The sequence below is a fragment of the Miniopterus natalensis genome, chromosome 20 (assembly GCF_054644295.1).
Source record: "Miniopterus natalensis isolate mMinNat1 chromosome 20, mMinNat1.hap1, whole genome shotgun sequence".
Classification (NCBI taxonomy): Eukaryota; Metazoa; Chordata; class Mammalia; order Chiroptera; family Miniopteridae; genus Miniopterus; species Miniopterus natalensis.
This window is the reverse complement of record NC_142100.1, coordinates 15635467-15662498: the sequence shown is the minus strand read 5'-3', so window position 1 is coordinate 15662498 and position 27032 is coordinate 15635467. Positions and strand designations below refer to the sequence as shown.

Genomic DNA, 27032 nt, shown 5'->3' with positions numbered 1-27032 from the left:
GAGCTGGAGGACAGGCCCTGCCGGAGCCGAGCCCAGCCGAGCTCACCGCCTGGCACTGGCCAGGGCGCGGGCCTGGGCACTGTCGGAGGCAGGGAGCCGCCACTGCTGGGCACCACAGGATACCACGGGGCGCAGGAGCCTGGATTGCCCCAGCTAGGCCCGGGCATGGCCTGAACACGCAGGAGATCCCGGAATCTGGACCGAAGAGGAAAAGGAAGGTGGATTTCAGCTAAGCATAGCGTGGGCACCAGGCAGGGAGAAGAGTAGAGGCTTCACCTGGCACGGGGCAGAGGGGCCCGGAGCTTACTAGGCCAGCGTGGGCACCAGAGAGCCTGGCATCCGAGCAGCCACGACCTGGGCTCTGCCCTGCCTGAGCAGGGAACGCAGCATAGCTCCTGGACCTGGCTGGCACAGGCCTGGAGCAGAAGCAGTTATCTCACCTGTCTGAAAGGAAGGTCGGGAGCTGAGAAACCAGGATCTGGCCTGGCCCAAAGTGGGGCTCTCTGGTGGCTCAGAGCTGGGCACCTGGGGAGCTAGCCTCCTGCCCCAGTCCCACTGGTACGGATGTGCCGCTGTCCCCTGGAGCATCATGACAACAGGATGACCTCTGCTGAGGCAGCGGCAGTGGCTGGTAGTGCTCGGGTGGCTGGGTCCCCCGAGTGGCCCCCCGATACCCCCCAGGCCCCTGGGCGGCCTGGCCGGGTCCGGGTGGCCGTGGCAGCACTGGTATGGCTGCTGACCGGAGCCAGCATGTCCAGCCTCAACAAGTGGATTTTCACGGTGCATGGCTTTGGGCGGCCCCTACTGCTCTCAGCACTACACATGCTAGCAGCAGCGTTGGCATGCCATCGGGGAGCTCGGCGCCCCATGCCCAGTGGTACCCACCGCCAAGTGCTGCTGCTCAGTCTTACCTTCGGCACCTCGATGGCCTGCGGCAACGTCGGCCTGAGCTCTGTACCCCTGGACCTGGCTCAGCTGGCCACCACTACCACACCATTGATCACACTGGCCCTGTCGGCGCTGCTGCTCGGCCGGCGCCACCACCCACTGCAGTTCGCTGCCATGGGCCCACTCTGCCTGGGGGCTGCCTGCAGCCTGGCAGGTGAGCTCCGGACACCACCCGCTGGCTGTGGCTTCCTGCTGGCTGCCACCTGTCTCCGTGGCCTCAAGTCCATTCAGCAGAGTGAGTGCCCGGGTCACTGTTTGAGGAGGTGGGGATTAGGGTGGGTGTATGGCCTGGGTCGCCCTGTGAGAATTATGGATGTTATCCCATTTTACATATGAAGAAACTGAGCCTCATGGTTTAGGAAGAGGCAGAAACTGTGGCTCAGAAAGAGGGAAAAACTCAGTGAGTTCCAGGCCCCAAACTTAGACTCTAGAGACCCACCTAATATTTAATAATAGTTGCCATTCATCTGTTTCCCATGTTTTGTCTCTTTATCCCACTGAATCTCCCCATATGGCCCCGATCAAGGAAATAACTATATTGTCCCCATTTGACTGGTAGATGGGGTTGCCTGGGCCATGTGGCCAGTGAGCAGCAGAGGTAAGATTTGAACCTGGGCAGCCAATTTTCATGTTGTCCAAGATGTAGCATAAGGTTGTGGCCCCAGATGGGGACCTGACAGTGGGGACCAGGGAGAGAGAAAGAGGGCAAGGCCTTGAGCTAGGATTTGGAAGGCCAGGGGTTTTGCTAAGTCTGGGAAGGGTTCATGTTTACTGGGAGCTGCAGTGTAACAGGCCCTGTGCTGGGTGTTGACCTTGAGTCATTATGGCAACCACCACCTTCACTCCCATTTTATAGATGATGAAACTGAGACTGGGAGAGGTTTGTGATTTGCCCAGGGTTACCTCACCTCTGATGAAAGGAGACAGAGGGTGGGTAGAGGTTCCAGGCCTAGACCCTGCTAAAGCACCTTCCAACTTGTTCTTCTGAGGGGAGTCTGAGTCTCAACCCCACTCTCTCTCTCTCTCTCTGCCTAAATCGAAGGGAAATATAGGGGAGGCCAGGGCACTCACTCGAGGCAGGGAGATCACACCTCTGCTCATACTGGGTGACCTTGGACAGGTCTAGGTCTTTCTGGGCCTCATTCTCCCCATCTGTTTGGTGGAGAAGGGTTGGAGTTGATGGAGTCCCAGGGGCCTCTGGCTCTCCCTCCCTCCATCTCTGAGATCCTGTCACCCAGGCCTGTAAGAAGGAATGGGTGCTTCAAGGGCACTGGGCTGGGGTTGGGGCAGCCTGCAGCCATGGAAGGTTGAAGTCAGGATTCCGCTCTGCCCTGGCATCTTCAGAGGCAGGACCCAGAGGCCCTATCCCCATCCTCCCAGGCCCTGTGGCAGGGCCAGAGCCTAGTTCTATTTTTGCCCTCAGGTTATATGAGAGTTGGTGACTGAGCTCAGGCCTGAGTTCTGGGCATGAGTTGGCAGTGGGAAACCTGACCTCATGGACACACCCACCACCCACCTCCCAACCCAGGCAGAGCCACAAGGCTGGGAAGGCTCCAGCCTTGAGGCCCACACCACACTTGCTGAGGTCCAGAGCTCCTCACCCAGAAGGAGCCCCCACCTGCAGAATGGGCTATGGCCGGCCAGAACCCAGGTACACAGGCACGGAGTGACAGGTGCCTGGATCAGGCCACTTTTTGGCCTCTGCTAGCTCCTTCCCTCTCCTGTGTCAACTTCCTGGTCCCTAAGGTGGGTTGGGTGCTTGCTTCAAGGTCCCACAGCATCCTCTGCTTCCTCCATCAAGACTCTGAATGCCCTGTATTATAGCCATTTGATTGCCTGTGTCCCATCAGATAGGGGCTCTGAGAGGCATAGACTAGGACATCTCCATGTCCCCGGGACCTGGCCTGGGACCTGGCAGGTACTCCTTAAGTGGTAGATTTATTAATGGCTCTGCTAGCAATATTGGCAGGTTGGTTAGGCTACATGGCTCAAGGTGCTCATGAGGAAACTTAGGAGGCTAGGGGGCCCCACCAACAGAGAGGGAGGCCCAGCAGAGGTGAGGAGGAACAGATTGGAGCCGGGGGTGACAAGGGTTTTGGACAAGAGGATGTTTCTACTTCCAGAGGTTCCAGAAAAGGTACCAGAGCCAGATTCAGATTAGAGTATAAATGCCCCAAACCAGCTCCTTTCGTGAGAGCAGATTCCATGGGAGCAGAGGATGCTAGTCCAGAAAGAGGAGCACCCAGGCAGCCATGGGCAGGCCCAGGGGACAAGGGGAGAGGAGTGATGCCAACTTCCCACTCACAGAAAGGCCGGGAAGTGGGGTATGAGCTTGTCCTCAACTGTACTGGCCTGCATCGGGGAGCAGCCTGACCTGATCCCTGTCCTCTGAGCTCTCAGGCTGGTGGGGAGACGCCCTCAGAAACAGAGATCACATTGGCAGGAGAGAAACCCCAGAGCCAAGGTGGATACAGGTGTGGTCCAGGCAGTTTCTTATAGGGGAGACCAGAGAAGGCTGCCTAAGGGAAGAGGCATGCAGTGGTGGCAATAACAATAATATAATAATAGTAGCAAACACTTGCTGAGCCCTCAGTGTGTGCCCATGCCGTGCCCAGCTCCTCACATAGCAAAAGCAGGAAAGGGCATTTTGGGGGCAGGAAACAGGCCATGCCAGGACACAGAGTATCAGCCAGCAGGAGCAGAGTGTGGGGGACTGAGACAGCTGCCATGGCGAGCAGTTACCACTGGGCATCAGGCCCTGCACTCAGCACCTCACATGGCCCTGAAAGGGGAGCGTTGTCACGCTCCCTGTGCTACGCATGAGGAGACAAGGCTTTGAGAGAGGGTGGCCTGCCTGATATCGCACAGCTAGTGGAGTAAGGACAGGATAAGCCAAGAGCCAGCAGAACAGGGTCTAGAGAACATGTTTGTCTGCATGGGGCAGAAGCTTGGGTGTGTTCGGGTGCTGAAACAAAAATGCCTTTGGAGAGGGAGAGGTTGAAATGGAAGATTGTGGGATGGGGAGGGGTAGAGGAAGGGTCGCTGAGGAAGCAGGATGACAAGCTGACATTTTGGGGGCCCTGGGTGGGGTGAACAGCCTCTGACAGAGGATTACTGCTCTTTCCCTGGACTGCAGGGAGGTGAGCAGAGAGCTGGGTGGGATGCAGAACAGGCGCAGAGGCTGGATAAGGTGGTTAGGACCTTCCTGCCTGTCTTTCAGAGGTGAAGTTCACCTGAAATTTTAAACACCTTCCGGTGATTGGGCCTTTAGCATGCAGGCCACAGGCAGCTCGTAATGGTGCTATATTTGGAGCGAACGAGCAGGAGGTATTTCAATTATCTGTTCATTTCTAGAAATGCTCAAGCCAGAGGGCCTGTTGCCTAGAGAACAAAGCCAAAACATCAGAATGAAATAGAGATTTCCTATTCTGAGCATAGCCTATGAGTAAGCTCCTCGGTGACTCTTTGCAAAGTGTGTGTCAGAAAATGCATGAAGGCTCAGAGAACCTCTGAATCAATTACTCATCTCTCCTCACTAAAACTTGGACAAGTCCCCAAAACATCATTGCCTTCGTGCAAATACTACCATCCGCTGGTACTGTGTCTGGCTTTGATGAGGGGCACTACTTCCTTTGTGAACTGGCTGGGTGGTAATGTATATGCACGCACACACACACACACACACACACACACAGGCACACATTCACACACATGCAAGGCAGTAGGATCCCCTCTTTCTTCGAAAAGCTGCAAGATTTCCCTTTAGTCCTGGGTTCACCTTGATGAGTTGAATAGCAAAAGATGCTGATTATCGCATGACAGCCAAGCTCAAACAATGACTTTTTTGTTCTGTGTCATTCCAATGTCAGTGGTCATAAGTGAATGAAGCAATGAGTGGACCCAACATTTAGCTCAAACAATTTATTATTTAAAAAAAATTTTTTTTTTTTTGGTAATGTAAAGCCCACATAGCTAGTAAGTGGCAGAGCTGGGAACTTCTGCTGGCCTGTCACTGCTGTGGTGGTGGGATCTACACTCTGGGGTGGTGGGTGTGTTAAGGGCTGAGATCAACAAAGGTGGGTCAGGACCACTTAGTGCAGGGCCTTCAAAGCTGGTGAAGAACCTAGGATATTGAACTAGGGCCTGGGGAGCCCCTGAAGATTTTTATTTTATTTTTTTTGGAGCCACATTTCATTTTTATTGATCATTTGGATATCACTTGTAGGTCATTGTTTCAGCTATATGGAAAGCAGTTTGAAGTGGGTGATAACAGGCCTATATATTTTATTTTATCTTATTACATTTACTGAGCACTTACCTCATAAAGGGCTTTATGTATGTTATCTATTTTAATCTTTATAAAAACCCCTTTGTATTAGGTTTTATTATCTCCTGACTTTGCAGGTGAGGAAACCTAGACCTCCAGAAGTTAAGTGCCAGGTCACAGCTAGTAAGGAGTGGATACAGGTCACAACCCCGGCAGTCTGATTCCAGATTCTAGACTATCATGAGCAGAAGCTCCTGACTCTGTGGGAGGGGTTGGGGCTGGCTTCCTGGAGGACCGGCCTTGGAGGTCATGCTGGGTTGGTGAAGTGGGGGTTTTCTCCCCACCAGGTGCTGATGTCTGCTGTCCTGGTTGCAGGTGCCCTGCTGCAGGAGGAGAGGCTGGATGCGGTGACCCTGCTGTACGCCACCTCGCTGCCCAGCTTCTGCCTGCTGGCAGGTGCGGCCCTGGTGCTGGAGGCTGGTGTGGCTCTGTCACCTGCTCCCACTGACTCCCGCCTCTGGGCCTGCATCCTGCTCAGCTGCCTCCTGTCCGTGCTCTACAACCTGGCCAGCTTCTCCCTGCTGGCCCTCACCTCTGCCCTCACAGTCCACGTCCTGGGCAACTTCACTGTCGTGGGCAACCTCGTCTTGTCCCGGCTTCTGTTTGGCAGTCGCCTCAGCACCCTCAGCTATGTGGGCATTGCACTCACCCTTTCAGGAATGTTCCTTTACCACAACTGCGAGTTCGTGGCCTCCTGGGCTGCCCGTTGGGGCTTCTGGAGGAGGAACCAGCGTGACAAGGGTCTTTGAGACCTAGGTGAGCACCTGGGCTATCTGGGACAGCCCCAGCCTGAATCCACCCATGGCCAGTGGCCAGGGGAAAAGTGGAGAGCAGGCAGCCACTGGGGCCGTGGGAGGGAGAGGCGCCTTCGGGAAAGGCCACCTTGGGGGCTGAAATGGGGTCTCCTAGAGAGACCCATCTGTCCCTACCTGCCTGTCCTCATCACAGACCCCACTCACCACTGGATGGTGGGTCCAAGCCTGGCACAGTCACTGTGCTTGTCAGAATAATTATTATTAACATCAACGACTATGCCGAAAATTGCTGGCCAAACTTTGAGAACCTCACCGTGTTCTGATGACGATGACGATTCTTAGTGGTTGCACAATCTTGACTCCAGGAAATGGGGGAGGCAGCTAGGAGGCCCAGGGAGGGGCTTCTTGCTGCTGGGCTCCCCTGGTGAGGTGGGGTCATCTGTGCCAACTCCTGGCAGCTGCTGTGGCCTCATCCCGGGGCCCCCAAATTGTGGATCTTCCATCCTCAAATAAACTATTTTTGCTTGTACACCTGTGTCATTTCTTGGGGTTATAGCCAAGGAAATATAGGGAGAGAGATAGGCCCACTGGCCTCTAACCACCCACAGAAAAATGAAGATATCTCCCTTGCCCACCGTGACCTGTCCAAACCCCAACCTAGTCCCATTCTCAAGTCCCTCCACTGGCCAGGCCATGATAGCCCATCTTCTGCTTCCTCCCTGCTCTGCTCTGGGTCCTTCACTCCAACATCCATGCAGCCCCAGAGGGATCTTTCTAAAACACACACCTTCTGTGGCTCTACTGCTATTGGGACAAAGTCAGAACTTCCTGCCCCAGACCACAAGGTCCTCAGGATCTGGCTCCTGCAGCCTCACCAGGCTCCTGTCTCACTTCTCCTCTCCTTGGTCTCCACCTTCCAGCCTCACTGACTTCCTTCAAGTCCCCCATGATTCCAGGCCCGCTCACCAGAGCCTTTGCACATGCTGTTCCCTCTCTTTGGTGTCTTCTCCCTACATATCCCCCCTTTCATGGCTAAACCCTTGCCTGGGGGAAAAAAACCAAACATGCATCTCTGTAAAAGAAAACCAGAAAAAGGAAGCCCGATGAAGAAAGGGACTTGACAAGGGGTGTGGGTGCTCAGGACTGTGGGTGCAGAGGGCAAGAAATCAGGACGGCTTCACAGAAGAGGGAGCACTCAGCAGGAAAGACCTGCTGGGCTGATCCAGGGGCCTTGCAGGGGAGCAGGGCTGTCATGTTGAGGACATAGGACAGCGGTCCTAACCCCTAGAGCTAGCCCAGATCCCCCCTGACCCACTGGCCAAACTCAGCTTCGTCACTTCTCTCACATCCTTTCCTTGGCCCTGTGCACTTAACTCTCCCCACCCAGCTGCCTCTGCTGCAGACCACCTGTTAAAAACCACAAGGACCCTGCCTGGATTAGGGAAAACGGGCCTAATCCTGCTCTGCTCTCCTCACTGTGTACCTTAGGTAGGTAGCCTCCCTTCTGTGAGCCTCAGTTTTTGTATCTACAAAATGGGGCTGATGATACCCATGGAGAGGGTTCCAATGAGGAGCCCGGTGAGCAGGGCCAGGGAAGATGGTGCCAGCTGGCTTGGTCCCTATCTTGGGCTATCATCTTGTCATCCGCTTTCTCTCAGACTCCAGGACTATCGGGAAGGCGGAGAAAGTCTCCCCCTTTTGTGTGAGGATGAGAGCTAGGCCAGGTTGGGCTGCGATCTAGGAAGCCTGGGACTCAGGGAGGAATCATTCATTCCTTCACACAGCCAGAATTCATGGAAGACTGCTGTGCCAGCCAGTGCTAAACAGGGCTGCATGAGGGATGAGCCCAAGGCTGGGGATGGAGGCAGGAAACGCCTGGGAGTCACCTGGCCCAGGAAGGACAGTTTGGGGTTTCCTGGCCTGGTCTCCACCCAGGCTGGCCATGCAGAGGGAAGTGGGCCCAGGCTGAGTCACTCACCACCCACCCTCCTTATGACTCAGAGATGCCAATGGCTCAGCCCCAGCCTTGTGTAGCCTGGATACCTCCAGGATCCATTCTGAGGCTTGGTGACATAGGACAGAGGACAGACAACTTTGGGTGGGCAGAACCTCCTTGGTACTCAGCACTCTTCCCCATTCAAGGGGGCTCACTGTCATAGCAGCAGCTTCCCTGCAGCACCCTTGCCTGGGCCCAGTGGAATACTTGGCTTAAGAGCGAGCCTCTAGTCAGATCAAAGCCAGCCCCTGGTGGTTGTGGGGCGAGGCAGGGCAGGGGCGAATTGGAGCTGTGCTTGACCTGGGAGCTGCCTTGTCACAAACTCAGGACCATCCAACATTGAGGTGATTTCCCCAAGGTCATAGTTGAAGTCCTCCCTATCACTCCTCCTAGGAGTGGACAGAAAGCCTGGATTTGACTCCCCTTTCTCACAGTGTGACCTGTCTAGTCTCTCCTGGCTTCCCAGTGTCATTGGGAGAGAGGATCACAGGGATAACTAGCAGGAGGGGCTTAGAGGGTGAATCCCACTGACAGGCCACTGTCCCTCTAGGCTTTGTCTCTTAGTAGTTCTATCGCCTGGGGCAAGTCACTTCCCTCTCAGGGTCTCAATATTTGTACCCAATCCTTGTTGCTAAGCCTCTTCAGAATAACAGATGTCACCTTCCTTGGGAAGTTCTTCCCCACCTCCACCCCTGCTCTGCCTCATGCCAAGCTGAGTTAAAGGTCACCCCAGAGACTCCCTGCACTTCTCCAGGCAGGGCCCTGGGCACATTTCATTCTCAGAACTGATTTATCACCTTTTCTCCAACAGGCTGGGCTCTGGGAAGGCTGAGACAACTGTACCGCTCACCCTTCTCTCCCCGGCACTGACATTGATGAAGTGGGCAGAAGAGAATATTATTAGTCAAGAGCAGGGGCCAGACCTGGGTTCGAATGTCAGCTCTGGTATGTCTACACAGTGTGACCCTGGGCAAGGACCTTCACTTCCTGTGCCTCTGTTTGTGAAGCAGGGACAGCAGTAGAACCTAACCCCATGTAGCTCCCGGGGGCTCCAAGTGTTTAGCAACAGTGCCTGGAACCAAATAGGTCCTCAAGAAATGTTAGTAGACTGACTCACTACAGACCCCCAGCTCCTCCCCCAGGTTTCTCATGCTATCCCTACTCCCAGCCTTCCATCGCACACTGAAATCCCCCAGAGCATGCTCCTGCTGGGGCAGAGCAGGATGAATACCCCAGCTCCCACCACCTTGCCTGGCCTTGGAGGAAGCCGGGAAGCTGGGTCTGTGCTGGGCATCCTGCCATTGTGAATTCAGAATAAAGCTGCTGCTTTGTCTCAGCCTCAGCTGCCAGGGGCCCCTCCTGCCCTCCCCAGGGGGCCCTTGGATAGATTGCCATTCCAGGGGCCAGGGCGAACAAGGACTTTTCTTGCTTCCTGCTCTGCTCCCAAGTGAGCTCAGGGATGCCAGAAACTTGCACTGTTTCCGCTTGGTTGCAAATATTTCCTGGAAACAACACAAAACACAAAATAGAGAGCCATGGAAGGTTTTGAGCATGCAAGAGCCATCATGTTTGATAAACATGTCTTGATAATGGACCTTCAGTTTGGTCTGGATCCTATATGGGGGATATATTGAAGGGGCGGGGAGACCAGGGAAGAGCTATTGTTGCGGTCCAGGTGAGCAGATGACAATGGGCACAGTATCTTGGGTATAGCATCTACTAGAATCAGTTGTATTGATTTGGTATAACAAATTATCCCCAAACATTATGGCGTAAAGCAACAAATATGAATTATTCCACAGTTTCTGTGGATCAGGAATTTGAGAGTGGCTTTAGTGGAATAGTTCTGGCTCAGGGTCTGTCATGAGATTATAGTCAAGATGTTGGCCGGAGCTGCAATCATACGAAGGCTTGACTGGGGCTGGAGGGTCCATTTTCTAGATGGGCCATCCACATGGCCGTTGGCAGGAGATCTCAGTTCATTTTCATGTGGGCCTCTCCACAGGGCTCCTTATGACATGGCGGTTGGCTTCCACCAGAATGAGTGCTTCAAGAGAGCAAGAAGCCACAGTATCCTTTTGACCCAATTCCGAAAGTCACGCTCTCATTTCTCTAATCTTGTCATTTATCATTTAATTCTAATATCTTCATTTCTCTAATATCTTACTGGTTACGGATCAACCAACCCTATTTAATGTGGGCCCTCCCACCTTTGACTACATAAGGGCATGAATATCAGGAGGAGGAGATCATTGAGGTCAACTGAGGCTGGCTACCACGTCAGTGAATGTTGAGTGACTGAGGACACAGCCTGGGGTCATGGGGCATTAGTCTGGAAGCTTTCTGCTCCAAAATGGAATATCTTGTCAGCCACACCTCTGCATCTTCCCTGACACTGTACTATAAAATCCTGGCCTACAGCGGGCACTTAGCAAATGCTTGCTCAGTGAGGGCTGAAGGCTTCTTTCTTGTTCCCCACTGCACACAGAAGAAGGCCTGAGCTCCTTGGTCTGTTATTTGAAACCCTGGAGGCTCTGCTGTCTCCATGCCCGTTCTCTGTGACTCCTCCAGCTATATGAGGTCACCCCTGCTCCTGTGCCTGATGGAATCTTCCAGTATCTAGGCCTCCTTCTGCTCCTTCCTTCCTTCTCTAAGCACTGCCAGCACTCCAGCAGGGTAGATGTTGGCCCTGCATTACCTGCTGCCTAAGTTGGGCATTTCTCTTTGTGTGCTTTAACTTTATTTGGTGGAGAAATCCTTATCCATGCATCTTATGCTAGAGCCCAATATTAAACAAGCTAAAGCAGTTGCCCTAGATAAACCAGGAACCTCCTCAGCCCTGAGGCACCTCTGCCAAATTTCCTAGGAACCTCATTTGAAAACCACAGGTCTAGTTCAATCCTCATCATATATGTGAAGAAACTGAAGCTCAAAGAGGAGGAAGAACCGAGAGGACTGTCTTAGTCGTTCAGGCTGCTATAACAAAATACTCCAGACTGGCTTATAAACAAGAGAAATTTACTTCTCACAGTTCTGGAGGCTGGAAGTCTGAGATCAGGTTGCCAACATGGTTGGGTGAGGACCCTCTTCAGGGTCCCAGACTTTGTGGTATCCTACACAGCAAGGAGGGGCAAGCTGGTTCTCTAGGGCCTCATTTATAAGGGCACTAATCAATTCACGAGAGCACCACTCTCATGACCTCATAATCTAATCACCTCCCAAAGTCCCCACTTCCTAATACCATCACCTTGGGCATTAGGTTTTTAACATGAATTGTTGGTGGACACATTCAGACCATAGCAATGATCTTGTGCAAAGAGGGAGCAGCAGGGCTAGGAGTTCATTTCCTAATTCTTGCCATTTCCTGCTCCCCACTGCCGTGAAGAACAGATCCAGGGTGTAAAGTGACGGGTTTCTTCAGGGTCTGGCCCAAGTTCACAGGAGTGCCTGCCACAAGGAGGGGACAGCTGTGCATCCCCTAGCCTAGTCAGCAAACATTTTTTTCTTCAGATGAAAGGCATTACAAATATTTTGCCAAGGGCAAGTCGAGAAAGATTTGTAAGAGGCCTTTATGTGTGTTTAAAACTTTCTTGCTTTTGAGTGTCTCTTGGCACCTCTGAGAGGTGGGCAGTCAGGTCCTCTGAGAAATAAACACGAAGATGGGATGAGAAGTGCAAGGATTTTATGAGGGCAAACACTAAACCTTCTAAGGAAGGTTCGTGGGCAAGGCCATCGGAGTTCTTGAGGCAAGGAAGCCAATCAGAAGAGGCCTGTGTGTCCCTGAAATGGGCCTGCCTTAATTTCACCGCCAAACTCAGGAACTGGCTAGAAGGAGCTTGAGGGAAGTCTAGTCTGAGCAAAACCATGGTGATGGATTTCAGAGTGCCACATTTGTGGCCCTTGGTCAGTTTTTTTTTGTAATTGGAGGCCTGAGGGGCACATTCTTAGGGCCACCACAGATGACATTGTGACTCCTATTTTACATAGTAGGGAGAATTCCAGAAAAACTCCGGGGTCCGCAAGAAGTCACATAGCAGGACAAGAACCCACAATTCTTGACTCATCCCAGGCTCCTTCCTAGGTGATATAGGTCCTCGGTCCAGAGATGGAGGCTGATGGATTCTTAGGGCTTTTGGACTTAACATCCCAGGATAGGCATGCAGGGCTGTGTGCTTCAGGGTCAAGAGCTACCTGTCACTAGGATTTGTAAAGAGATCACCATCTCAACAGAGGTCATTCAGGGAAGTCCCCAGGGCCACCAGCATGTCCCTATTTATCTGACAGGGTATTTATTATAAACTTCACAGAAACTTCTCAAACTAAATGTAATTGACTTTAACTCATCATAAAGAAAGAGACTCTGTACTTTCAGAGTGGAAAAGTTAAACGTTCATGAAGTCAAACAGAGGCCTGCGATTCCTTCTCCAAGCCAGGCTGCTGAGCTGCGAGGACCATTTTATTTTCCCGTGACAGAATTGCGTTAAAACTCCAACATGACCTTCCTTCCCTCGGTTGTCTGAGCAAAAGGCCACTCTACTCTGAGTCTGAAAGGAACAGAGTGAGCCATTTGGGAAAAGGACAAGGACCCTCTCAAGAGCTTTCCACCTCAACCTCTCCCACTTACGATATGAAATCCTGGGCCCACCACATCCAGTTCTGAATATCAAAAATATAATTTAAAAAGGAGATCCAAAATTATATTTTCTCAGCTTTCAAATTAAACATAGAAGGCAGGAAATATATCACAACCCCAAATGATGACTTGGTTACTACTTGAAGATAGTACTGTAGATGAACCATATTTGTTTTCCTTTTCCCACAAATGAGCATGTATGTTTAGAAATAAATTTCTTAGGGCTCTAGTGCTGAGTAAGAGTAAGCACAGCCTGTCCTTCCCCCCCGCATACAATGTAAACCCTGGACAGAATGTGCGAAGCAGCTATCAGAGGACTCTCAGGAAGAAATGGTCGGTGGCCTGGGACCAGAAAATCAGAATTTGAAGTACAAGGAATCCGGTGGCAAGCTTCCTGTTTTTTGTTCCTGTATCTGCTGGCCTCGTCTCGAAGGCAGTGTGAATCCAGGAACTGTGCACTACACACAAAAAGAAAGAACTGGGAGGGAAGGCCTGTCTTTGCGGGTTCGAGGAGTAGGAAGGAGGGCCCTCCCTTCAGGGCAGACAGAAGGAGGGAAATCTTTTTTCTTTCTTTTCCATCTGGCCCTGCCCCCAGGTAAACCTCACACTGAAGCTGAAACTTGGCACCAGGGTGGCAGTGGCATCTGGAAAAGTACCTGAGGGGAATCCTTTTCTCCAATCAAAAGAACTGTGGCCTGAAGGGTGTGTGTGGGGGGGGAATCCCCATTTCCTTTTTTCTCTCTTCATCTTGTCGCTTGGCCCCAGAGCAGATTGTCACAGGTTGTATGCAGGACAGCAGGGAGGTTGAAGGCCCTGATTTCTAGTTGGAGGCCTAGAGAATGAGTGGTCTTGAAAACTGGAGTTGCGGGGGTGGGGTGGGGGGGTGGAGAGGAGGGAGCTTGAGAAATAGATCTCATAAAGTTGCAATATGACCTGCTAGGCTCACATGCATGGGTCTGACCTTAAACAGTATTCCAACTAAACTTTCAGGTGGACAACCCAGATTTCAGACTGGCCCCTGGGTGGCACAAGTTTAGGACAGATCTGACTTACACTGTAAGTTTCGAAAATGGAACTGATATTGGAACTCTGGGCCTGTTAAAAAAACACACACAGTTCAACTGAGTAAATTTTTAAAGATCTTATTGGCTTTATTGAACGATTCATGAATTGAGCAGCATCCAATCCAGCAGATAGGAAGGAGCTCTGAGGAACTGTACAAAATAAAAGAACTTTATAGGCAAATGGAAGGAGGAACAAGGAAGTTATCCTAAGGGAAAAAGCAGGTTTGTTAGCAAGGTTATTGGGGATAGTGGTGTCCATCAGACAGATCACTTAACATTGTAAAAAGAATGACTCTCAAAGACATTACACTGGGAGAAGGCATATCCAGTCTCCAATGATTCTATGTATTGGAAAAGGCAAATCTGTAGGGACAGAGAAGAGCTCAGTGTTTGCCAGAGGATGGGATGGGGTGAAGGTTTGACTGAAAAGGGGCAGCATAAGGGGGGTTTTTTTGGGTGATGGAACTGCTGTGTCCTGACTGTGGAGGTAGTTAGACAAATGTGTTTAAAACACACAAAACAAGACATACAAAAAGGTTAATTTTATGGCACGCTAATTTAAATTTTTTAAAAATGAAGACAAAATATATTCAAATAAATTTCTCTTTAAAAATGCTTGAGAAGAAATTTTTCAGTGGGGTTTCTTCTAGAAAGGCTGCTTTGTGAGGGCTCTGCAACACCAGCCCCGGTGCTTGTGGGTCTGTTTGTTCAACTGTAAAACGAGATCAGTCTAAAACAGTGGCTTTCCTTCTCCCCAACCCTAAAATTGCACCCCTGGGCAAATGCACTCCTTTGTGGAAGTGAGGGTAGGTTTGGAGAGAAAGAACATTTGGCTGGCACTGAGTTCTGGACCCACAGAGCAGTTGTGCTTTTTTCTGTTTCATATGTTTGCCTAGAAACCTCTGTATCAGAATAGCTGGTCTTGAGTCAGATCCTCAGGCCCCTGGGGGATTTGAACAATTCTGGATTTCAGGGCTACTGGTGGGGCCCACTCATTTGTCCCTTGGGCACATACCCCCGTGGACCCCAGTGCGTGAACCAGACCAGGGCACTGGCCCTAATGGTCAGTGACCTAAACGAGGACTTTGGGGTGAAGCTGGAAGTGTGCTCCTTGCTTTAGGACCCCCAGGTCATACATGGATTGAACACAGTGAGAACTCCGGAAAGGTTCTGAAGTCTAGGCGTCCTCCGAGGTAGGGTCTGAAAGGATTTAAACCATTTTTCCCCCACCACACAGGATGACTTTTTGGAAGAACACTTAGTAAAGGACTATGCACAGATGGGGGAAATGCCATCATGAGGATGACTCTGCTGACTTGGACCAGCAGGACCACAGCATCATTCATGAGAACTGCCAGTTACACTAAGCACCTACCTTGTGCCAAGTACCATGCTAGAGAATTGTTGAACCTTCATGATGACCCTGTGATAAAAGGGCTGTCATTGCTTGGACAGATGAGGAAACAGACTCCAAGAGGTGCAAAATCACATGGGGAGGAGGTGGCAAGGCTGGGTTAGGGTCTGCAGCTCCAGCCTTCCAAGCCAGGGCCTGTGAGAGAAACCCTTAAAGCCTGATGTCAGGCCTTCTCTCCACCGGTGCCCAAGAGAAAACTAATGCCATCTTTCATCAAAGGCTGGTGGAGGATTGCCAAGGGCACTTTGAGACCTTATCATGTACAAAAGCACTAAAAAAAAGGTTTGAAAAATTTTTATATGGTGGAATGCTTTCTTTGAAATTATCTTGTGTGTAAATCCAATCCAGAAAACCAGAGTTGGGCCCTATGGTTGAAGGTGGGAGTGGGGTCGGCCTGGAGCCCCTAGGGTTCCCAGAGCACCATTGAAGATCACTTATCCAGTAAGTTGGCACGTACTGTGAGAAGCAAGGAGGTGCCATGATGCTTAAGGCTCTGGCTTTGAAAGAATGAGGTGGGACTGTGGCAGACTCATCCCTGGGTTAGTTGGTCTGGGGGAAGGCTGCAGGAGTCCAGTCTTGCCATATGCTTTGGGCTCTGGTCCATTTGACCCAGACACTACCTGCCTTACTCTCTCTCCACTCTGGCCAATAGCCATGACCTGTCACTCACTGGATAGAAAACTTATCTTCACTATTTTACACCCAGTGAATTTAATCTTTAAAGATATGGATTACAAGATTAAAAGCTACAGCACTCTTCCTTTTTATTGCTCTGATAAAAGGCATCATCTGTTTTTTTCTGTAGCACAAAAGTCGAATGTTTAAGTTCAGATCTTAGTGTAGCATCAACAGCAGATCTGCAGCTCTGACCCCGATGCAGGCAGGGGCTGGTACATGGCTCACAGTGGAATCATTAAACGAACCTCCTTCTCGTAGATGTCAGGGATCATTCCCATAGGGGAGTGGACCATGTGTACGGTGTTCTTACCAAACAGCTGAAACTCATAGTGGATAAGCTGCTCCCAAAAGCCGCTGTTGGGCCGGATGATGGGCCGACATGACTTGGTCCATGTGTGGGCATCCAGCAGGGACATGGCGTGGTACTTCATGAGGTAGGCGAGGCAGAGGGCAGCCGAGCGGCTTACACCGGCTGCACAGTGGAGCAGTGTACGGCCCTGCTTCATCTCGACACTGTGGATGTGGTCAGCAATGGGGTCAAAGAAGTCACAGAGACGTGACGTGGGTATGTCAGCCACAGGCACTTGTACATACTGGATATCTTCATATAAGGTATTCACCACCTCCACGGAGACATTGATGACCGTGGTGATCTGGTTGCTGGAGAGCATAAGTTTGTTGTTGGCGGCCACCCCATTGCTGATATACAGGCTACTGGTGATTTGTGAGAGGCCACTGACTGAGGGCTGTCGGAACTGAACAGGGAACGTACATGGAGATGCTGTCATCAGGCCGGTGGTTCAGTGGCCAGTGAGACATAAAGGCCGCATCTTTCTGCTAGGCTGTGTCCATGGAAAACTGCAAGGAGGGAGAGAATGTTTAGAGGGCAGGAGCCCAGCTGGGCCAGCAGGCCAACCCCAGAGGATTTCTGGGAAATGGATGGATGGGCCTATAGCAGGATTCCCCAAGGTGGTCCTCTGAGCATCACAGTACAATGACCCAGGGAACTTACTAAAAATGCAGCTACCCAGGCACTGCCTCAAATCCAGAGTAGGATCTGGGGTGAGGAGCATAAATCTACATTTTCAGCATGCTTCTCAGGAGACCTAATGTGTATTGTAGGACAAAGGACAACCCCCTGAGCCTGGCACTGAAGGCTTCCCTTGAGGGGCCCCACATTTTTAGTTGGGCAGGCTGACTTGTGTCCCACATCTGAGCCTTGGCCTAACTCTCCACCTAGGCTCACACAGCTCTCTTCTCTTCAATATCCTCTCTTTCCTTTCAGCCCCTCTAAGTGGGAACCACTCACATGGTCTCCCTCTTCTTCTGACTTAATGCTCAAATCATGAGACTCAGAACCAGTGACATGAAACCAGAGCCCACTGTGCTGAGAGTCACTGGTGATATGGGAGAGAAGAGGGTCTTAGCTTCCCTTCTCCAGGAATCATCTCTTTGAAGAGACAAAATGTACCTATGTGCAGTAGTCCTACATCATTAATTATGCTCCTAAGGATGGCCTGGCAAAGAGAGCTGCTGAAAGCTTCCTGGAGGACAGAATAAGGGGCACCACAGCCTCCCCCCCCCCCCGCCTCCGCCATGCAATGGCAAGTGCAGAGAGGCAGAGGGACTTCAGGTAAATAAGCCATACCAGTGTGATGCTGTGTATAGCAGCATCCCAGAGTGGGGCAGGACCCCCTGCCTCCTCTACTTGAATAAAACTGTAAAAATAGCACATCTTCACATGTTTCACTGAAATAGGAACATTCAGATTTAGAGCACACCTCTCAAACGAAATAGCAGACTTTATCCGGCACAAACATATAAGGAGCTCAAGTTCTGTTCTCTTGCTTAATATATTTCAGTGGCTACCCACTGTCAGGAGATGGAGTCCCTTAGCTTAGCTGTCAAGGCCATTTACACCCTGGCTGTTGCCCCTCTCTCTAGCTTCCTGTTAGCCTTCCCTATGTCCTGAAGGGCCTCAGCTGGGCTGAGCCACTTGCAGTTCCATGTAGACATCTGGTCCTCTCTGGCCTTTGCTGCTCTCAGTCCCTTTTCTTACAAGCTTGTCAGATCCTAGTCTGTTACATTCAGCAGAGGACTGGTGAGCCTGTGTTCTTAGCCAAGGGTCACTTCCTGAGGGAAAACTCGCAGGATCACAACCCTCCCCTACATTTGATTACGTCCCTGCTCCAGGCTTTCTAAGCCCTATATGCTCTCCTTCCTAACTTCCTGAAGACGTGGTTTTGCCTTGATCTGTGAGTTCTATTGGGACATCACTGTGACTATCTTCACTCCTACTGTGTAACCTGTGCCAAGCTCTATGTCTCCACAAGCAGGTGCTTGATAAATATTTGTTGAATGAGGGAATGCTTCCAACAACCACGACTCTGCCTTCTGAGAAATCTGGAAAGGATGAGTTCTCTGGCTATGTTTCTCTAGAATTTGGAGGAGGGGCTGGGTGGAGGTGAGTATGGTTCCTAGGCTGTTGGAGAGGAAGGACAAAGACTGCATAGGCAAATCCTACCTGCCAATGCTCCAGAATCAAATGCATCAGGCAGGTGGGGCTGGTTTGTTCTAAAGGTCATGTGCAAGCAGGGAAAAAGCCTCCCTCTCCCAACCCAGTTGGAAGTCTAAATATTCTGAATCCTCCTCAACCAAAAATCCAGAGAGAAGTGGCCTGAGCCCCTTCACCCCCTTAGTGCTTAGTGGACAACAGAAATACGGGAGATTGCTGTTCTCATCACAGTGACAAAAAGTTGCAGAGGAAACACTGCTCTTGAAGGTGAGGGTAATGACCAGAGGAGAGTCATTTTCATTAGGTGCTGGGGATACCGAAATGTACAAGACTGCAATGGCTCTTCTCTCACAAAGCCCACAGTCTAGTGGGAGAGACAGACATTAAACAGGCAATTACAGGGACAACAGAGCTGGAAAATAGACATAACAGTGCCAACCTTTTAAGGATCTTCTGATGATTAAATGAGGTAAGCCAGGTAAAGTATTTAACACAGAACCTGGCATAGAGTGAGCCCTCTGGAAATGATAACTATTCTTGCTTTTGTGAGGGAAGTTAACATGCAGGGCATTAAGGAAGCGAAGACTAAAGGGATTTACTTCCAGGGCTAGGAAGCAGCAAAGATCGCCTGAAGAAATGACACAAAGATCTGAAGAACGTTTAGAGAGGGAGGGAGGGAGGTGGAGAAACGGCAGCTCCACTGCTGCTCAGGGTCACGGTTTTATAGCCTACAAAGCCTTTGGCTTCCCTCATCTGGTTGGATCTTCAAAGCAACATAATAGACCCATGTCCGGAGTTAATATATACATTTTACACATGGGGAAAGTGTGACAGAGAGGGGGAAAGGACCTGTCTAGGGTCACAAAGGAAGGTCCGAAAGCCGGTCTTTCTGGTCTCATTATGTGTGGGAAAAGTCAGCAGACACCGCGGGGCGTTTGTTAATTCTGGGTTAGAAACGAGGAACAAAGTTCGCGGGTTGACAGGAGCGAGGCGTCCCTTCCGGAGTAGAGCCCGACAGGTTTCCTTGTAGCTGGCATTGTAATGGGATCCCTCATCTGCTGGGTATCCAGACCCAGATGGTCTTACCTCTCCCGCGGGCGCGAGGGCAGGTTCGTTCAGGGGGCAACCATGCCCGAAGCCTAAGACCAGGGTCTGGGGGAGAGAGATGACCGATCACAGCGAGGGAGCTACGATCCCCCGATCACAGCAAGGGAGCTACGATCCCCCGCGGCCCGGCGCCCTGGTTTCCATAGTAATGGTCGCTCTTCGCGGGGAGAAATCGCAGTGCCGAGTCTGCGGAGAAACCCCCGGCCTCGTCTTCCCGCCCTGGAGCTTCCCCATCCCGACTCACCCGGTTACCCGCCCCACGATCCCGCGGGGCCCACAGCAGCCTTAACCGAGAAGAAGTAGGGTTGGCTCGGCGCTCTCAGCCCACGCCGCCCACAGAGCTCGTCTCCATGGCAATGCGCCAGACCGCACAACGGCAGCCGCCGAGGGACAATCGTGCTGCGCTCGCGGCCTTCCGGGCACAGCGCGCGCACCGTCCTCCTGGTCCCGCCCCCCTCGCTCGTCTCGGAAACGGCGAGGCGGGCTCAGCCCACTGCGTCTGCGCAACAGCTCACTCCACGTCTGCGCGCGCCCGCCGAGCATGGCTGCCTTCCCCGCAAGTCTGCCTCCGCCGTCCCCTAGTGAGGAGAACGCGGCTACCCAGCAGCACAGGCCCTCGGTCACATGGAACTTAACCTCGCCCATGAGTAAAACGGCCACCGCCAGGTCGAGCACCAGTACCGCCATTTATCCGGCCTCAATCGTTCTCCGGCGCCATAGGCTCGGCAGCAGCCCCGAAATCAACTTAGGGACCCAGCCGCAGATCTGCTTCCTGCAGCCGCGGACCTCGCAGCCGCTAGTGCTCTTCAGGTGCGGTCGGGTGCCCAGAGCGTTGGTCAGACACCGTGGCCCTTGAGGGAGCGCGAACTCCCTCAGAACTCCCTCCGCCGGCCCCAGAGATCCTGGCTTTGTCACTCCCAGAGCCCGGCTTTTTCTAGACCCCAGGAGAGTCTCGATTCCTCACAGACCCGGGACCGGCTCCTTCCCAGTCCAGCTCTTCTCAACGCCAGGAGCCCGAATCCCCAGACGCCAGGGAGAAACAGGGAATCCCAGCTCCAACCCACAGACCCACCGAATCGTCCCAGCTGTGTAGTCTCCCTGGGGTGATATCATGTAGCCCGGGGGGTCCCCAGCGCCGAGCCTTGAACTTCTTTAGAGCCTGATGAGGCGCAGGTCCTCTCAAGCCTGACACCCCTCTCCTCAGCTTCTACGTTCCCCAGTGGCCCTGGGAAAACCCCCAGTTCCCTCAGCCTGGCCTCAGTCCCCACGGCCACCTATTTCCCCTCCCCACTTCGATTTCACACCCCCTGCCAGCATTCTCCAGGCGCCCACAGAAGTCTTGCTTTGGAAAACAATTTGGTTCAAAATGACCTTTTATTACTTGAGAGGAAATATTTCCAGTCACTGCCTTTTTTTCTTCCTTCCCAAGAAGTATTGGTAAATTTGGTGCACCACTGAATGGGCGAAGAGTGTTTTATGTGTCTTTAAGTATTTTAAGCCTTTTTTTTTTTTTTAAACACCAGGATTTGGGGAACTTTTGCATGTGAGCATCCTTTTTCATCACCTCATGCCTTTGCTGTCAGGAAAATGTAAATGGGAGATAGCAACCATTTGTTTATTTCTACTACTTTGTGAATATAAAAACATTCATAAAACCATGGTTCCAAATTGGCTGAAATGAATTAGAAAAAAAATGTTTTAATTCTTCAAAATGTTTTCTTTTAAAAATTGTCTTTTTTGTCCTATGAAAGTAGTATACACTTATAGAAAAATCAGGTAAGACAGACAAGCAAAATGAATGGCCAGAGACAATCACTGTTAACATTTTGATGTATATTATTCCAGATCCATTAACACATATGTACTATAACATGCTTGCACTTTTTTGGAGGAGGGACGTCACCAAAAAGCTCACTTATTTTTGTAGCCCTCTTTCTCCCCATCCAATACACGATGAATGTCTTTTATTCATAACTGCAGAGTATTTATTGTAGGACCTAATCACAATTTATTCAGTTGCTTCCCTACTGTACATTTAGTTCCCAAATTTTAGAAAGAAAATATGAGCAATTATTTTGAAGTAGGCAAAACCATTTAAAGGTACATAATTGCAAAATCACTTCATGGTGTAACCAGATTATCAAAAAGTGAAAGGAGAACTCAGTGCCTGGTATTATCCATTTTTGACCAATTCCTCATTTTGACCAAATCATTATCTCTAGTTTTGCCTTGCTCCAATTCACTCCACCCTACCCCACCCCACAGCATCTTCTACCTCTCACCCTCCAGATTCTCCTCAAATGTTTGTCCATAGTTCCCTTACTTTGACTTGTTTCAAACCCTTTTCTCTTAGAATTCCCCTATTAAGCAACCTAACCTCTGTCCAAACTCTTTACATTTTCTTTTCCCCTGCTTCCTCTGACCCCTCCCCCAAAGATCCCCCTTAGATCTAGGCTCTGGAGCAAGTACCCCCACTTCAGCTCCCCTCAAATTCAGCCCTTTGAACTCTACAATACAACTTCTCTTCTTCTCTAAGACCCCTGCTTCCCATTTTGTCCTGCATTTTCTCCTTAAGATGGCTGCTCCAGCAGACAGTTCTGAGTCCTTGTTGACACTTCTCTTGTGGACTGCTCTTTCTACATCCTTCTCAGGACAGCTTTTTTTCTCAGCATTCAAGGAACTACCCTTTTAGTGCACATTTTCCACAAGAAGAAACCTAGGCCTCCTTTGCTTCTCTGACAATTATGACAGAACTGTGCCTCTCCCAAGAAACCTGGGGAGGCCTCAGCTACTATCCCAGGACTCTGTCATATCAGGCCCTTCCCTAGCCCTGGCCCCAGCCATCTCAACCTGTACCACCTTCCTCTGCCCCCTCCAGCTTAATGAATTCCAGTGAAGCAGCCGTGACAAAATTTTTACCCAAGAGCCAGTTATCTCGGGTGATTATTCGTGACAACCTCAGTGCACAACGAATCTATGAGATGGAGGTAAAGTCCTCACAAGCTTTTGTGTTAGAGGGTGTTAGTGGCTTGACCCAGGTTCATGTCACTCTCCCTTACACCTTAGGGGAGTTCACAGGTCTTAGAGGTGATAGGGAGCCACCAACATGCACTAATGCAAGTCCCATTTTATAGAGGAGACTGAAACCCTGGGTTACTGATTTGTCCAGGGGGGTCACAGCTGTTCCTATGCTGAGGGAGCCTAGGGGAAGGATTTTATGTTTTGACTTGTGGCATTTTTTTCCCCCCTCAAAGCACATTACTTTTCTATTTGGGGAAGCTGAGTGGATTCCTACTATCTCCCATAAAAAGAAGTCTTGGGTCTTAGAGTTTGAAGTGGCATCAACACAGTTTGGTCAGTTTTTTCCCTTGGGGGTTATCCCCCATTTTTCATATGAGAATTGAGGTTCTTCTGCTTTTTGCTTATGGACAACTAGGGTTTGACCTGCTTAGCTGAAAGCCCCCAGAAGAAGAGGGAAACCACAGTGCCATCACTCCACAGACCCTGATTGATGAATTCATTAAGTATATCTTTAGGGCCTGCTTGGGACAGACACTGTTTTGGGGAATGGGAAGAAATGAATGAATATGACAGATTCCGAAAATGTACTCATTTCTTCAAGTAAAGCAGGCAGCCTGGGATTGAGCTGCTGCTTCCTTGACTGTTGAGTCTCCCTCCATGTTCCAGGGCCAAATCTGGATGGGCCCATGGGATTCTGACATTGAAAAGAGGAGGCTTAAGAGATGGTGCCAGGCCCTGCCAGGCGTGGCTCAGCTGTTGAGCATTGACCTACGACCCAGGAGATCTCAGTTTGATTCCAGGTCAGGGCACATGCCTGAGTTGCAGGCTTGATCCCCAGTCAGGAGCGTGCAGGAGGCAGCCAATCGATGACTCTCTCATCATTGATGTTTCAACTCTCTCCCTCTCCCTTCCTCTCTCTCAAATCAATAAAGATATATTTTAAAAAAAGAGAGAGAGATGGTGCCAGATTCTCTTAAGGGCCACAGAGACCAAAAGAAAAGTAGAGGCCTGGGTGTTTCTCCCACTGCTAAACTTCCAGTGGCCTGCTGTACTAGAAACAGGATAGACTTGGAGATGGGCAGGCCAGCTTTGTGTTACCTTGGACAGTCACATTTCCTTCAGTATGCTCTTTTCTCCTTTGTAAAACAGGATCTATTAGGATTCTCTCAGTTGTAGGTACAACAAACTGAACTTGAACTAGTTCAAGCAAAATAGAGAACCATGAGTTTACATAATCTAGGATGGGTAGGGCAGGGTCACCAATGTTTGGGATGAAAAAAGCCAGGGGCTCCAACTCTCCCTCTTCATCTCCTTTTCTGCTTCTTTCTGCGTGTTCGCATCATCATCAGGCTAGCTGTCTCTGGGAGCATGGCCACAAGAAACTATGGCCTGTAGCCCAGAAAGGAAATGGAGTGCTTCCTCTGTTCGAGTTAGACAAATCCTAGAGAAGGACTCCAGCTGGCCCAGGTTGGGCTATGGGTCTATCCCTGCACCAATCACTATGGCCAGGTGGTATGGGCTATTCTGACAGGCCCAGGAGGGTCTGGTCCAACCCCTATAACCAGTGCTTGGGGGATGTTGTACCTCTGGCAAGTGGGGTGAGTATCTCTGAGAGACTAACTGAAAACTCCCCCAAGTTTTATATGTACCAGAGGGCTGTGCCATCCTCCAGTTATCCAGAAGTCCTTTTAATGTTGTCTTGAGCCCTTAGTATTTTAGGTACTCAACATCCAGTATGTATTACAGTGGTACCTCGGTTTTCAAACGTCTCTGTTGATGAACATTTCAGTTTACGAACACCGTAACCTGGAAGTAAATGCTTCGGTTTTGGAACACGCCTCAGAAGTCGAACATGCCCATGGCTTCTGCTGAGTGCAACATCCTGAGGCCTAGCTGTCGTCTGTTGATCCCTTGGTTTTCGAACATTTCAGAACTCGAACGGTCTTCCAGAACAGATTACATTAGAAAACTGAAGTACCACTGTATTACCCCATTTAATAGTTCAGGAAACCAAAGCTCAGAGAGATGAGTAACATCACTAAGGTCACAGAGTGTATCACTGCCGAGTTGCAAACCTGGGCCTGACTGACCGTGGTGTTAGGATGATCTCCCATAAGGACAGGGACTTGTTTGTTGACCCAGTGGCTGGCTGAGGGCCCAGCTTGTAGGAACTCAGTGGATTTGAAGCCTGAGTGGCAGCGTGGCAGTGTTTCTGTCTTCTCTGAAAAAGTGATCTCTTTAGGGGAAGAGGCAACTTTGACTAGCCAGTGATTTGTAAGGACCCCAAGGAGGACAGCTAAGGTCTAGTGTCTAGGAATCCCCTGAGCACACTCTGAGAACAATGATGGCAGATATCTCTTCATTTATTGCCACAGTTCTCAACTAGGGACAGTTTTGCCCCTCAGGGGACATTGGCGATGTCTGGAGACATTTTTGGTAGCACAAGTGAGAGTGGGGTGGTATTACTGGCAGTTAGTAGGTAGAGGCCAAGGATGTACAGTACAGCTCCCCACCACAAAGAATTACCTGGCCCCAAGCATCAGAGTGCCAAGGTTGAGAGACCCTGATCCATAGTAAAAGTCAAGCTCAAGCCTTAGCCAGTTTGACTCAGTGGTTAGAGTGTCGGCCTTCAGACTGAAGGGTCTCAGGTTCGATTCCTGGTCAAGGGCATGTACATTGGTTGCAGGCTCGATCCCTGGCCTCAGAGCCCATATGGGAGGCAACCAATCGATGTGTCTCTCTCACATTGATGTTTCTCTCCCCCCCCCCCTTCCACTCTCTCTGAAAAGCAATGGAAAAAATATACTCAGGTGGGTATTAAAAAAAAGTTAAGCTCAAGGTGAAATCACTAGCTTAGAGAAGCTAAAAAGCTTGCTCCCAAGGGGATGCACTAGAAAATAGTGATATGAAGCAGCCACTTAACTTCTCAATGGCTATATCAGCATTATCTCAGGTACATAAGAAAAATATAGATTCCTGGCCTCGATCCAAACCCTACTAAGCAAGACTCTCTGAGGGCTATGTTTTTATCAAGTAACTGAAAAGTTTCTGATGCTCAGCTACTGATTTGAACTATGTCTTTTAGTGTCCATATTTTCTGCCATCCACCCTCCCTCTTTATGCTTTATTCCCAAGATCCACTCAGTCACTAACTCTCTGTGTCAAATAATTATGGCAACATTGACTGGCCTTATGGAGCTCTCCCTTGCTTACACTGTACATATTTTGAGACAATGTCAGTGCTTAGAATCCCCAGGAGAGTTTATTAAAGTGTAGACCCTCAGGATTACCTCCCACCTGGTTCTGTTTCAACATGCCCAACATTTCCCCATCATTCAAAACCCAACCCCCATAAATTAAATAAATAAAAATGTAAAAACCCAAAACAACAACAACAAAAAAACAGTCCCCCAATTTTTATGCCAACTCTCCACAAGGCTTTCCTCGCTATCTCCCTTCTTTGAACCCTGCTTTTAAAAGGGATATATCGCTCTCTGCCTTGCTTAGAAATATTTGGGCATGTGGCCCATCTTCCTATCTATGTTGTAATTTCTGTGAAGACATGCAGCTGATTTTTCTTTGCGTCCTCTCTGCAGCTAGCTCACTGCAATAAATAAATGAGCAGGTAAGATAAAGGATGTGCCTTCCCAAAGCGCATCGTCTTGTTGGGGACAGACAAAAATGATGTACTAGAAGAAATAGAGTTCAATGTGATGTAGGAGATGTCACATACAGTATGTGGGAAGCATCAATGAGTAATAGGGACAGGGTGATAGAAGTTAAAGAATGGGGAGGGGAAGGAACAAGATGCACCTCTTTCTGACCAGTCTTCATATAGAGGCATTGAGGCCAAAATCAGTGTCCTAGGCTGCAAACTCTCAGAAGGTACCATAGGAGTTATCTAGCTCAATGCCCACATTTTACAATTAGGGAAACTAAGAGTCCCTGTGAGTAAAATTATTTATGGAATATTGGGCCCAGCTGGCACATTTTTCACCCCCATATCAGCAACATAGATGCCTCTCTTGTTATGAAGTAGTTTCTTCATCCTAACCTCATTTGTTTTTCTGTAAGACGAAAACTTCAGAAAAGACCAAGAAAAAGATGAGCCACTTGTATGACCACCTGAAAAAAAAGTTCATGATGGACCAGCTCAGAAAGCTGGGGCGCTGGAGACAGGAATCCACGAACTTCCGGCAGTACCTGAGCAGTATCCGGGCCTTCCATTCTAAGAAGAAATCCAGACCACCCTAGTCATCGCAGATGATTTGTCCGGGGCCATAACAACACTAGACTGACAGGAGGAGAAGATGTAGAAGCTAGCCAGCCAGTACCACCATGGAACAACAATAAACCGAGACCAGTGAACAGTGGAGCACAAAAATCCTAGCAATTCTAATATTCCTTGCCCTGCCCCATTCATTCCCTCTGTTCTGGTGAAGGAGATCCTGATAGTCCCCTAGCTGCCTGAGTGGAGGAGCTTAATCAAACCAGCTTTCATGGTTAAAGCAAAGATCGATCTTCGGTATCCACGTGTCTGAGGTCAAATGCCAGGCCAAGTGCACTGAGGCAGG

The 27032-nt window shown here is 50.1% G+C and overlaps 3 protein-coding genes across 4 annotated transcripts; 2 read left to right on the top strand and 1 right to left on the bottom strand.

The window, feature by feature from the left end:
* On the top strand, positions 1 to 6559 carry SLC35E4 (solute carrier family 35 member E4). Its single transcript, XM_016198569.2, has 2 exons — positions 1 to 1183; positions 5591 to 6559. Exons 1-2 carry the CDS (start codon positions 565 to 567, stop codon positions 6022 to 6024), a joined length of 1053 nt encoding a protein of 350 aa, XP_016054055.1. The 5' UTR covers positions 1 to 564; the 3' UTR covers positions 6025 to 6559.
* Positions 6560 to 15987: 9428 nt separating this feature from the next.
* Positions 15988 to 19783, bottom strand: DUSP18 (dual specificity phosphatase 18). 2 transcript variants are annotated; one of them, XM_016198567.2, is made up of 2 exons: positions 19682 to 19783; positions 15988 to 16673 (listed from the first exon to the last, which is right to left on the bottom strand). In XM_016198567.2, exon 2 carries the CDS (start codon positions 16601 to 16603, stop codon positions 16037 to 16039), a length of 567 nt encoding a protein of 188 aa, XP_016054053.2. In that variant the 5' UTR covers positions 16604 to 16673; positions 19682 to 19783; the 3' UTR covers positions 15988 to 16036. The 2 variants fall into 2 exon arrangements, with proteins under 2 accessions (XP_016054053.2, XP_087684804.1); XM_087828678.1 differs by lacking the exon at positions 19682 to 19783 and adding an exon at positions 19417 to 19607.
* A 195-nt stretch (positions 19784 to 19978) lies between these two features.
* Positions 19979 to 26712, top strand: C20H5orf52 (chromosome 20 C5orf52 homolog). Its single transcript, XM_016198640.2, has 3 exons — positions 19979 to 20247; positions 22316 to 22424; positions 26533 to 26712. Exons 1-3 carry the CDS (start codon positions 19979 to 19981, stop codon positions 26710 to 26712), a joined length of 558 nt encoding a protein of 185 aa, XP_016054126.2.
* Positions 26713 to 27032: the final 320 nt, after the last annotated feature.

Excerpts from the sequence above, each read along its gene's own strand:
- DUSP18 (XM_016198567.2), bottom strand. The coding sequence starts at position 16,603 with ATGACAGCATCTCCATGTACGTTCCCTGTTCAGTTCCGACAGCCCTCA.
- C20H5orf52 (XM_016198640.2), top strand. The coding sequence starts at position 19,979 with ATGGCTGCCTTCCCCGCAAGTCTGCCTCCGCCGTCCCCTAGTGAGGAG. Across the intron at positions 20,248-22,315 it reads CAGCCGCTAGTGCTCTTCAG|CTTAATGAATTCCAGTGAAG; the intron begins GTGCGGTCGGGT and ends TGCCCCCTCCAG. Across the intron at positions 22,425-26,532 it reads AACGAATCTATGAGATGGAG|ACGAAAACTTCAGAAAAGAC; the intron begins GTAAAGTCCTCA and ends TTTTTCTGTAAG.
- SLC35E4 (XM_016198569.2), top strand. The coding sequence starts at position 565 with ATGTGCCGCTGTCCCCTGGAGCATCATGACAACAGGATGACCTCTGCT. Across the intron at positions 1,184-5,590 it reads CCTCAAGTCCATTCAGCAGA|GTGCCCTGCTGCAGGAGGAG; the intron begins GTGAGTGCCCGG and ends TCCTGGTTGCAG.